Raw genomic sequence first — 12,877 nt, forward strand, 5'->3', positions numbered from 1 at the left:
TCATGTACAGGAGCTCTCAGAGCATAATAAAATACACATTTCACTAATTTCAGACTCCAGAAAAGACAAATCACGTGGTAAGGTCCGTCCCCCAACCCCCGCCCCCATTTTACCTTAACAATGTAGTGAAGTACTGAGATGTTTATACAGGTTTTAAACAATCAATTTTAGAACCCGCCAATAGTTTCTGTCAGGTGAGTCGCTAGATCAGGTTATCCACATTAGCTCGAAATTAACAAAAGCTGAGACAGGTGTTAAGTGGATTGTTCCCTCTACTGCTAGCCAAACAGTCATCCGGAATTCTGGTGTATAGTTTTAACTTTGGAGTCACTGACCTAAATGGGTATTCATGGTAAACCTACACATCAGGATGTATATCCCCACCTGTACTCACTAATATAAGGGGTACCACAATGGCAAAAATTCTGAGGGCAATCTATGCTCAATTATAGATGTATTTTGTGGCCAAACTGTTTTCTGCCTGAATTAACCCATGCTTAAAAACCAAAATGAAATAAACTAAAAATTGCAACTACAAATGGCCTTATGATTAGATTTTCTTTCCTAGAATTCAACCATTAAATATGAATAGACCATCCCATTAACAGCCAGAAAGTGAAGTTCTGATTTACAGACATTAAGATCTACTTTATTCCTCAGTTCTCCCAGTCTAAGGAAGAACTTTAAGGGTGGAGCTCAAGAGCCTTACAGGTAGCAGTGCTTGGTTTTCTCTCCTTGGAGAGCACAGTAATCAGATCCCGCTTATTCTGAGAATGATCACTCAGGATAATTGTGGCCCTGTGAGCCCACAGCATCAAACAGGTGGCACTGGAAATTTCATAGGCTCATTAGCAGGTGGGAGAGGTACTGTACTGAGAGCTACTGGCTGACTATAAGGTAATTGCTGTAGTTTGTCATACTGCACTGCCCTGTAACACACTAAAAAGAACAGGAAAAAGGAAGGCATTTTTCCCTAAACTTATACAAAATGAAATCCACAAACAACCTAAAACCTGAGTCAACAGCAGAGATGGCAACAGCTAACATTTAGAACAAGACTCTGTGGACTTTCACCTACATATGCGTTATCCACTGAGGAGATCTTGGTTAATAGTCAGAAATGGTTTCTCTTGTTTTGTCCAAAAAATAGGCACTTATGTGGTAAGAAAGTATATTTTAAACACAAAAATTACCAAGTATTTTTAGTCATTCATTCATTCTGATACATATGTAGATCTGAATTACTATCAGTAGATTTAGCAACCTCTTAAAATGGTAGAACTAGAACATGACTGATTAACAATCTGAGATGTATTTGCTTTTTAAAAAAAACTCACCATTTCAAGGATTAGAGGAAAATCAAATAACAATATTTATAAGTCTCATTCACATTACCTGTTCTGAAAGTCAGCAACCATGTCTCGCCTCTCTGAGATCTTGGATGAACCATCAAGCCTCATGTAGGTATGCTTTCTGTAAACCATATATTCCTGCCAATCAGGGTAAAAAGACGTTAAGTCTGACATAAATGACTGCATTCTAATTCTCAGAAGTATTCACCCACCTTCCACCTTCCACACACTGGGGGCAAGGCATTACATCCAGCATGGGGAGAAAGCAGCCTGATCAGTCCAGGAACTTCATCTGTGAGTTACTGCCAGTGTGAGAACACTAAGGGGAACCACCCTCAATTTCAGCTTGGAACCTAATCTTATTCCTGCAGATTTCAATAAATTTTATGGAAAAAAAAAAAAAAACCACAAAATTTTCAAACAAAAAACACCAGTTACCAACCAGATATTTTTAACAGTTATGAAAACACCCAGTTTTCTGTCAGTGAGTAACATTCACCCTAAAGACCCCCCCAACCCCTAACAAATCACTGCAGGCAAATCCTGAGCTTCCTTCTCCTTTCAGAGCAGGCCTTACTGCTGACAGGGACCTAAGTACCAGAGTGAAAAAGAAGACAAAGTAACTTTCTATGGCAGACAGTACTCCTCACAGCAAATCTAAGAGGAATTAGAATTTTAAGAATGGAGAAGACACCGCAAGAGCTGCAAGGCAGAGAGAGTACCTCTCCATCCTTAGAAGCTGCAATTCCTCTTAACAGATGATGTCCAAATAAACGCCAATTTCCTCTTTTGTCTGATTACAGTACAAAAAGCTCACTTGTAGAGATTATAGAATAGTTCTACTGATAGGAAACACCACCAGCAGTCACAGCAGACCTCCTCCCTCTATGCTCTTACTTTCTACAGTATGTTACTGTGGGCAACTACAGTACAGAAATATTAAATGGAAAATTACAGAAATAAGCAATCCATAATTTTAAATAAATATTATAATATTTTGTTATTCAAATCAATCTCTGCAGCAAAGATAGTTTCTTCAACAAATGGTTCTAGGAAAACTGGACACACATGCAGAAATATGAAGCAAGACCCCTACCATACACAAAAATCCACTCAACATGGATTAAAGACTTAAATCTACAATCTGATATCATCAAATTATTAGGGAAACCCTGCAAGACATTGGCATAGGCAAAGAGTTCTTGGAAAAGACCCCAGAGGCACAGGCAGTCAAAGCCAAAATTAACAAATTGGATTACTTCAAATTGAAAAGTTCACTGCAAAAGAAAATACTCAGCAAAGTGAAGAGGCAACAGACAGGAACGGCAGAAAATATTTGCTAAATATGCAAGTGATAAAGGATTAGTAACCAAAATATATAAGGAGATCAAGAAATTCAACAACAAAACAAACAACCCAGTTAAAAAATGGACAAAGGACTGAAACAGGCATTTTTCAAAAGAGGAAACCCAAATGGCCAACAGACACATGAAAAAATGCTCAGGATCACTAGCTGTCAGAGAAATGCAAATCAAAACCACAAAGAGGTCTCACCTCATCCCCTAGTTAGACTGGCTTTTACACAGAAGTCAATGAACAACAAATGCTGGCAAGGACGTGGGGGAAAAGGTACCCTAACCCACTGTTGGTGGGAATGTAAACTGGTACAGCCACTGGAAGACAGCATGGAGACACCTCAGAAATCTGATGACTCAGCCATCCCACTCCTGGGAATTTACCCAAGGCAAATAAAATCAGCATATGAAAGAGTTATTTGTACCCTCATGTTTATTGCAGCTCAATTCACAATACCTAAGATATGGAATCAAACCAAATGTCTGTGAATTTAAGACTGGATAAAGAAATTATGGGATATGTACACCATGGAATACTACACAGTGACAAAAAAACAATGAAATCCTGTCATTCGCAACAAAATGGACGAAACTGGAAAATCTCATACTTAGTGAAATAAGCCAGGCCCAAAAAGACAAATACCAAATGTTCACCTGATCTGTGATATCTAATAATCACACTCTGAGATGCAATCACTTGAACAGCCCTTGTCTCGACTGCTGAGGAAAAGGTTTTTTTTTTTGACACTATTTGTTGAACTCTTTACTTAGTATAGAGTTAATTGTATGTGTATAAAGTTAATTGAAAATATATCTTAGTAAAAAGTAAGAATAGGAATAGGAGAGGGAAGAGGAAGGGGGTTGGGGAGTGGGAGTATAAGAGGCAGAGGAAGAATAGTGGGAAGAATCACTATGATTCTAAAATTGTACTTAAAATTGAATGAAGTTTGTATTCTTTAAATAAAAGGTTTCTGGGAATAAAAAAATTCTTTACGACACACAAAGTCATAAATTTTATTTAAAAGGTGAAGAAGACACACACACACACACACACACTCATGTGGACACTGTTCAGGAACAGAGTAAGCCAGGAAGGGAAAAGGATGGGGATGGGGACTACAGAAATGGTGCCATGGGACCCTGTCTCATGGGGGGGGGGGCACTGTGCAAGAGTGAGCAAGCAAGCATTTTGTTATTTATTTTTTAAAATAAGATTTTATTTATTTGAGAGCTAGAGTTACAGACAGAGAGAGATGGAGGACAGAGGGAAAGGTCTTCCATCCACTGATTCACTCCTCAAATGGCCAAAGTGACCAGAGCTGAGTCAATCTGAAGTCAGGGGCCAGGAGCTTCTTCCATGTCTCCCATGCAGGTGCAGGGGCCCAAGCACTTGGGCCATCCTCCACTGCTTTCCCAGACCACAAGCAGAGAGACTGACTGGAAGAGGAGCAGCTGTGACATGAAGAGGCACTCATATAGGAAGCCAGTGCCGCAAGGCGGAAGTTTAGAGTCTACTACACCACAGTGCCGGCCCCAAGCATTTTGTTATTGTTAATCTCTTACTGTTTGATTTACACACTAAACTTTATCATATGCAGTTATGTATAGGAAAAAAAACATACTGTTGTATTTTCCATGGTGTCAGGCAACCACTTCCTGTAGATAAAGGAAAACTACTCTATTTTGTCTACAACCATTTCTGTATTGAAGACTCATCACTTCTGCATTCGGGGAATGTTTATGTTAGTTTTCTGTGATCTAATGTTCTTTTATTGTAATAATCTCATATGTAGCTCTCATATCTGGCTCATGTCTCTATCTATATGTGGTAGGCTATTCTTTAAGCAAATGGGTGCCAAGAACATGTCAGAGGTCTCTGCCTAGGGTACTGGTGAGACCAAGCTTGTCAAATGAGTATAAAAGCTCACTGAGGCACAAATCTGCATTGTGGTTTGTTTGTTTTTGTTGTTGTTTTACTATTCTATGTATCTCAGTGTGCTTCCTTAGAAGATTTGATAATATACCATCAAAGTGAGCTTAAAGTTCACACTTACTGGTATAGCTCTATAGAAGAGTGGGATGTGTTAGATGAGAAGGAATTTAGGAAAAAAGCTCAAAAACGATAGCCCGGTGACCATTTCTAACCCAACCAGGGACTATCACAATGCCGAACAACAAAAGGACTATGCCAACACAACTAACAGAGAGAAATCCATCTCTGATTTAGACTGCAATAAAATTTTAAGTTTCTCTTTTCCCCTTTAAAAACCAGAACTTTGGGGCCAGATGCTCCAATTCTGATCCAGCTCTCTGCTGATGGCCTCGGAAAGTGGTAAAGGATGCCGCAGGTGCTTGGGCCCCTGCACCCATCCTATGGGAGACCCAAAAGGAGATCCTGGCTCCTGGCTTCAGATTGGCCCAGCTCTGGCTGTTGCAGCCATTTGGGGAGTGAACCAGAGAACTGAGTATCTCTTTCTCTGTAACTCCGCCTCTCAGATAAATAAATAAATCTTAAAACAAACAAACAATACTTTGAACCTTGGAGAGCACTGATAAATAGATCTTCTTTTTCTTCTTCTTTTTAAAAAAGATTTTATTTATTTGAGAGGTAGAGTTACAGACAGTGAGAGGAAGAGACAGAGAAAGGTCTTCCCTCTGTTGGTTCACTCCCCAAATAGCCACAATGGCCAGAGCTGCACCAATCCGAAGCCAGGAGCCAAGAGCCTCCTCCCGGTCTCCCAGGCAGGTGCTGGGGCCCAAGCACTTGGGCTATCCTCCACCACCTTCCCAGGCCATAGCAGAGAGCTGGATTGGAAGTGGAGCAGCCGGGACCTGAACCAGCACCCATATGGGATGCCGATGCCACAGGTGGAGGATTAATCTACTGCGCCACAGCACAGGCCCCGATAAATAGATCTTCTTATAAAACTTTTTGGTTTCATACTCATTTATTAAGACCAGTATAACACCAGGGATGTGAACCCTAGACAAAACCAACCCTCATTACAAACAGCCTGTTGCAAAAACAACAGAAATAGATCTTTCCCTTCTGTTGCTTCAAGCCTTAACTCTCCCACCAAGGGAAGGGTGGGATTTCAGAAGGCTTTAGATGAGTTTAGAGCCCATTGCAGTAAATGGCTTCAAAGTAACAAGTAAATATACATGAAAAAACCACTTTAAGGGGCTGGCACTATGGCACAATAGGTTAAAGCCCTGGCCTGAAGTGCCAGCATCCCATATGGGTGCTGGTTCTAGTCCTGGCAGCTCCTCTTCCAATCCAGTTCTCTGCTATGGCCTGGGATAGCAGTATAAGATGGCCTAGGTCCTTGGGCCCCTGCACCCACGTGGGAGCCCTGGAAGAATTTCCTGGCTCATGGCTTCAGATCGGCGCAGTTCTGGCTGTTGCAGCCACCTGGAGAGTGAACCAGTGGATGGAAGACCTCTCTCTCTGCAACTCTTTCAAATAAATAAAATAATTTTTAAAAAAAAAAAAGAAAAGAAAAAAACACTATAAATTTTATTCATACATTCTATTCCCAAGCTATTGTGGACATCTCTAAAATACCAAGTTACTTACAAAAAAACACAGAATAGAAGTATTATCAAAGCATATTTGGAAAGAGAGCTTTCCTTGGCCGGCGCCATGGCTTAACAGGCTAATCCTCCGCCTTGCGGCGCCGGCACACCGGGTTCTAGTCCCGGTCGGGGCGCTGGATTCTGTCTCGGTTGCCCCTCTTCCAGGCCAGCTCTCTGCTATGGCCCGGGAAGGCAGTGGAGGATGGCCCAGGTCCTTGGGCCCTGCACCCGCCTGGGAGACCAGGAGAAGCACCAGGCTCCTGCCTTCGGATCAGCGAGATGCGCCGGCCGCAGCGGCCATTGGAGGGTGAACCAACGGCAAAAAGGAAGACCTTTCTCTCTGTCTCTCTCTCACTATCCACTCTGTCCAAAAAAAAAAAAAAAAGAGCTTCCGACTTTTAATTTCAAGAGCTGTGATTACTTCTGTCCTTCACTGTTTCTACATGATCCTTACAAAAATCTAAAATTTCGCTTTTCACGTGTCCAGAGGGTCAGGCTGTGGGTCTCTCCTTGGAGCGGCATGAGAGCGGAGCGGGACCTGCGGCACTGGGGCCATGGCAGGACAGGCATTTAGGAAGTTTCTTCCGCTCTTTGACTGGGTCTTGGTGGAGAGGAGCGCCGTGGAAACAGTAGCCAAAGGAGGCATTATGCTCCCTGAAAAATCTCAAGGAAAAGTATTGCAAGCAACGGTAGTAGCTGTTGGATCAGGCTCTAAAGGACAGGGTGGAGAGATTCAACCAGTTAGTGTGAAAGTTGGAGATAAAGTTCTTCTTCCAGAATATGGAGGCACTAAAGTAGTTCTAGACGACAAGGATTATTTTCTATTTAGAGGTGGTGACATTCTTGGAAAATATGTAGATTGAAATCTCTGGAACAGCATCACGTGAAGCTTCCCATTCCACTGAAGTTCTGAAATCTTTTCATCATGTAAGTAATTTCCATGTCTCTTTTATAATAAACTAATGCTATCTTAAAAAAAAAAATCTAAAATTTCAATGACATCGTGAAAGACACAGGTTCTAACTACTGATGATTTGGTAATACTCATAAGCACTTTCTCAAAAATGTGTTTTATAAATCTGAGGAAAAAAAGGCGGCGGGGGTGGTGGTGTCAGCATTGTAGCACAGCAGGTATGCCTGGTATGCCAGCATCCCATATGAGTGTTGGTTCAAGTCCAAGATGTTCCACTTCTGATCGAACACCCTTCTAACTAGCCTGGGAAAAGCAGTGGAAGATGGCCCAAGTACTTGGGCACCCAGCGCATACTTGGGAGACCTGGGTGGAGTTCTGGGCTACTGGCTTTGACCATGCCCAGCCCCACCTGTTGTGGCCATTTTGGGGAGTGAACCAGTGGATGGAAGATTTCTGTCTCTCCCTCTCTCTGTAATTCCACCTTTGAAATAATAAATAAATAAATCTCAATTTAAAAAAATCTAAAACAAAAACAACCCAAAAGTACCAAATATCTCTACTCACCAATTTCAACACCAAAACATTTTCTAAGGTCCACCTTAAAAGCCTTGCTTTCTATGTTCTTTTCAAAGTCAGGAGCTGATTGGTTAATAAGAAGCTACATTCACTATGGGCCGGCACCACGGCTCACTTGGCTAATCGTCTGCCTGCGGCACCGGCACACCATGTTCTAGTCCCGGTCAGTGCGCCAGATTCTGTCCTGGTTGCTCCTCTTCCAGTCCAGCTCTCTGCTGTGGCCTGGGAAGGCAGAGGAGGATGGCCCAAGTGCTTGGGCCCTGCACCTGCATGGGAGACCAGGAGGAAGCACCTGGCTCCTGGCTTCTAATCAGCGCAACACGCCGGCTGTAGCAGCCATTTAGGGGGTGAACCAATGGAAGGAAGACCCTTTTCTCTCTCTCTCTCACTGCTTAACTCTGCCTGTCAAAAAAAAAAAAAAAAAAAAAAAAAAGAAAAGAAAAGAAAGAAAGAAAGAAAGAAACTACATTCACTGAATTCTCCAGCTAGATAACTCCTCAGAGTTTTATTTACTTATTTATTAATACCTGAGAGGCAGAGAAAGAAAGAAGTATCTCCCATCCATTGGTTGAATCCCCAAATGCCCACAACAGCTAGGCCAGGTTGAAATCAAGATGCCAAAGCCCAGAAGTTAATCCAGCTTTCCCATGTGGGTGACATGGGCTCACCTACTTGAACCATCTCCTTCTGCCTCCAGGATATGCATTAGCAAGAGCTGGAAGCAAGACTCAGAAGACAGACACACAAATACAGGATGTGGGTATCCCAAGTGGTATCTTAACTGCTAGGGCAAACACCTACTCCTACAGCTATTCTCATTCATCCCTCAACTCTCTAAGGTTTACCCTGAACTCTGAGGACCACTGCTAGAGGACGAATTTGACATTAGCATGGCTTGCAGAAACTGTGCCATGCTTAGCATTTCTATGCATTAAAGAGGGGACATAAAAGACCAACCATTATTACTCTGTATAAACCAAGAGTATCACTCACTCAAATATATTTTTGGTATTTAGGAAAGGCTCAGAAAATGATCCATCAGCATGATTAATTTTCCCGGAGCCTCATAAAACAAGTAGCATTCCTTCTGTTTCATTTAAACTAGCAAAAAGAGAACAGAATCCAAATGTGGACGTGCCTGTCCTAGAGATGATCTTTGAGTAAACAAACATAAACACCAGTACACTCAAGTAGACTCTTGTGCATCAATCACCACAAACCAAAATAAGTTCTAATTCTGCATGAAATAATACAACAAAAATTATGGCTTTTAACATTTAGGAAGTTTTGAGACCTATACAGTTCCAGAGACAGTATTTTATCTTAAAAATTACTGAAGAAGCCAAAGGGATATGGAGAACACATTAAGTCAACTTAAATGTCTATCAACAAATGATGGATAAAGAAAATGTGGTATATACACATATATACACACACAATGGAGTATTACTCAGCTTTAAAATTTAAAAAGGTTAACTCTGCCATTTGTGACAACACGTTTGAACCTTGAAGACATCAGGTGTTAAGTGAGGGGCCAGTGCTGTGCCACAGCAGGTAAAGCTGCGATCTGCAGTGCCGGTATCCAATATGGGCACTGGTTCAGGTCCTGGCTGCTCCACTTCCTATCCAGCTCTCTGCTACAGTCTGGGAAAGTAGTAGAAGATGGCCCAAGTCCTTGGGCCCTTGCATTCTTGTGGGAGAACAGGAAGAAGATCCTGGCTCCTGGATCCTTTTGGATTGTCGCAGCTCTGGCCATTGCAGCCAATTGGGGAGTGAACCAGCGGATGGAAAACTTCTTTCTCTCTCTCTGCCTCTCCTTCTCTCTCTGTGTGTAACTCTGACTTTCAAATAAATAAATAAATCTTTAGAAAAGATGTTAAGTGAAATAGCCAGATCAAGATAAACAAATACTGCATGACCTCATTTAGATACACAGCCTAAAAAGTCAAACTCATAAGAAAAGAGAGTAGGGGTTTGGGGATATATTGGTCAAAGAATACAAAGGTTCAGTTATGTGGGATAAAAAAGTTCTAGATATCTAATATCCAGCACGGTGACTACAGTTAACAATATTATACTGTACACTTGAAATTTGATGAGTGGATTTTAAGTGTTCTCATCAGACACAAAAATTATAATAACGTCAGGTGATAGTACGTTAACTAACTTCACAAAATATGCATGTTTCACAACATGTTGTCTGTGTGAAGCATATACATTTCTATTTATCAACTATATCTCAATAAAGCTGGAGAGGGAATAAAAAGCTTCAAAGATGATCCCAATGGATACCCTCTATCAGCAGCTGAGAACAACCACTACAGACAGAAGGCACAACCCACACCTAGTCAATTAGAATACACATTTGAATAACGTGGGATGTGTAAGCATTAAGTCAAAGAAACTGTTAATAAGAATTGACTTTTTTGTTTTTTAAGCTTTATTTATTTTATTTGAAAGAGTTACACAGAGAAGGAGAGGCAGAGAGAGAGAAAGAGAGAGAGAGAGAGGGAGAGATAGAGAGAGAGAGATCGATCTTCCATCCACTGGTTCACTCCCCAATTGGCCGCAATGGCCGGAGCTGCGCCAATCCAAAGCGTCAAACTGGTGCCTTTAGGGATGCTGGCACTGCAGGCGGTGGCCCCACCCACTATGCCACAGAGCCGGCCCACCAAAAATTGACTTTTAAGCACTAAAGAAACAGTAGTATATATAATACTTTTAAAGCACCGAATACCTTTTTTCCCATTACTTTTTAATTTTTTATTTATTTATCTAAAAAGCAGAAAGAAATACAGATCTTCCATCAGATTGTTTATTCCCCAAATGCCAGCAAGAGCTCTGATTAGACCAGACTTTAGCAAGGAGCCTGGAACTCAACATGGGTCTCCCAAATAGTAGACCTAGCACCTGCTGCCTCCCAGGGTGTGCATTAGCAGGAGGCTGGAATTGAAAGCAGAGCCAGGACTTGCACCCAGGCACTCTGACAAAAGAGGGCATTCCAGACAGTTTCTTAACTGCTGTACCAAAGGCCAACTCCTGAAACACTTTTTGCTAATTTTAAAAAAAAAATTTATTTATTTATTTGAAAGAAGTAGACAGAGAGAGAGAGAGACAGACAGAGACAGGGAGACACAGAGAGAAATCCTCCATCTACTGGTTTAGTCACCAAATGGCTGCAACAGTCATTTGTGGGGAAAAAAAAAAAAAAAAAAACCAAAATTTTCATAATGAAGAAGGCAAGGGTCAAGATATTTTTATTAAAGTGAAGGTCAAATGTACCTAGTGGAAAGTGTCTATACAAAACGTCCTTTCTCTAACGTGATCCATATGGTTCACACACAGGATCATGTTTTAATGCTGAAACACAGCTTTATTCAATGTTTACACTGAAAAATTCCAGTATCAAAGTGACTAAAATTCTTTGAAACATCAATTCTATTTGAGGACTAACTTCATGGAATACAGAATGTGATTTTTAAGTGAATAATATTAAAACAAATAAAAAAACGAATGAATGTAAAAAATATGTGAAAGAAATACTAGTGTTAGGAGAACCGCACAACAGCTTCGTTTTAGTCTTTTCTTTTTTTTTTTTTTTTTTAATTTTTTTGACAGGCAGAGTGGACAGTGAGAGTGAGAGAGAGAGAAAGGTCTTCCTTTTTGCCGTTGGTTTACCCTCCAATGGCCGCCACGGCTGGCGCGCTGCGGCCGGCGCACCGCGCTGATCCGATGGCAGGAGCCAGGTGCTTCTCCTGGTCTCCCATGGGGTGCAGGGCCCAAGGACTTGGGCCATCCTCCACTGCACTCCCTGGCCACAGCAGAGAGCTGGCCTGGAAGAGGGGCAACCAGGACAGAATCCGGTGCCCCAACTGGGACTAGAACCCAGTGTGCCGGCGCCGCAAGGCAGAGGATTAGCCTAGTGAGCCACGGCGCCGGCCTCGTTTTAGTCTTTTTTAACGTATAAACAATTGTAGTATCTTCTGGCTCCAGCATCCTAGATAGATGTTATACACATGCCTAAGGAATGTCAGCAGTTATGAAATTCAGGCTTTGAATTTGCTTTTTCCTAGTTTAGAATACCCCACAGAGAAATGCAGCTACCGTTAGAAAAGGTTCTCACATCATCATGCTGCCTTGTTTGCAAAGTCCACCCACTACTAAGTCCATAACCAAAATAGCTGCTGGATTGCAGATACACAGGCAGTGACCCTGTGAGTAGAGCTTACAATACTCATGACGAACAGAACTCATTCTCAAACTGCACTTTACTTATTTTAGTAATATTTAATGAGCACAGAAAGGAGGACTAAAATTTAGGGTTGTATCATTTAAAACCACCTACAATTACCTATACTTACTAAAGTTACCTATTTTTTTGGTGATTCACTCACTCCCTAGGAACCTCCCTTTACTATGAATCAACTTTAAGCACTGTAACATGCTGATACATCCTTGCAAAAGAAAGATCCTTACTTCCCTTATGAAATCCTTAGCTTACTGCTTTGTCTAGAATTCCTAGCAGCAGAAAATTACCAATTCATCTGTACTTGCCATGACTACAGAACAAGGCAAGCCCACTTCACATAAAGAGTCCTATGGCAGGAAAGTCAATCATATTATTTTGGCTGTTGGCATTACATGGTTTGAACACAACATGAGAGGTATAGACAGTAGTTTTATTTTTGAAATACTGCTGTTAGGATCTTTAATGTAGTCAAGATTTCCATTAGCTTTATCAACTCTCCTGTAATGACTTACAATCACTTATAAGTATTTGGAAATAGATGACCTACACAAAATACAGACCAGAAAGTTTGTCCTACTGGCAACATTCAAGGGCAAAAAAGCTGTGTAATATCCAAGACTTAGTGATTATATTGACCTCACATATCACCTGTTATATCTCTTGCTAAATACAAGATATTGCCAGATTATTATTAAAGGGTACTTGCTATAGAATTCAGAAAAACCTACTGCACAATTCAGTAAGTTAATTTTGGCTTCCAAACAGGCTAAAACCCTTCCCTGCCTCTACCTGCATTCCTTCTGCACTGATGTGGTCCCTGTTCCCTTATTCTTAGACAGGGATGATCATGGCCCAG

At 41.3% G+C, this 12,877-nt stretch overlaps 1 protein-coding gene across 3 annotated transcripts in view; it reads right to left on the reverse strand.

Annotated features, from left to right (window-relative positions):
* The window catches only part of INO80 (INO80 complex ATPase subunit), a 145,415-nt gene that overhangs the window by 27,898 nt on the left and 104,640 nt on the right, over positions 1–12,877 (reverse strand). For all 3 annotated transcript variants that reach the window (XM_062205655.1, XM_062205654.1, XM_062205653.1), the window contains one exon: positions 1,396–1,490. In XM_062205655.1, the coding sequence (XP_062061639.1) occupies positions 1,396–1,490 (95 nt within the window). The remainder of the gene's footprint in view (positions 1–1,395; positions 1,491–12,877) is intronic.

The sequence above is a fragment of the Lepus europaeus genome, chromosome 11 (assembly GCF_033115175.1).
Source record: "Lepus europaeus isolate LE1 chromosome 11, mLepTim1.pri, whole genome shotgun sequence".
NCBI lineage: Eukaryota > Metazoa > Chordata > Mammalia > Lagomorpha > Leporidae > Lepus > Lepus europaeus.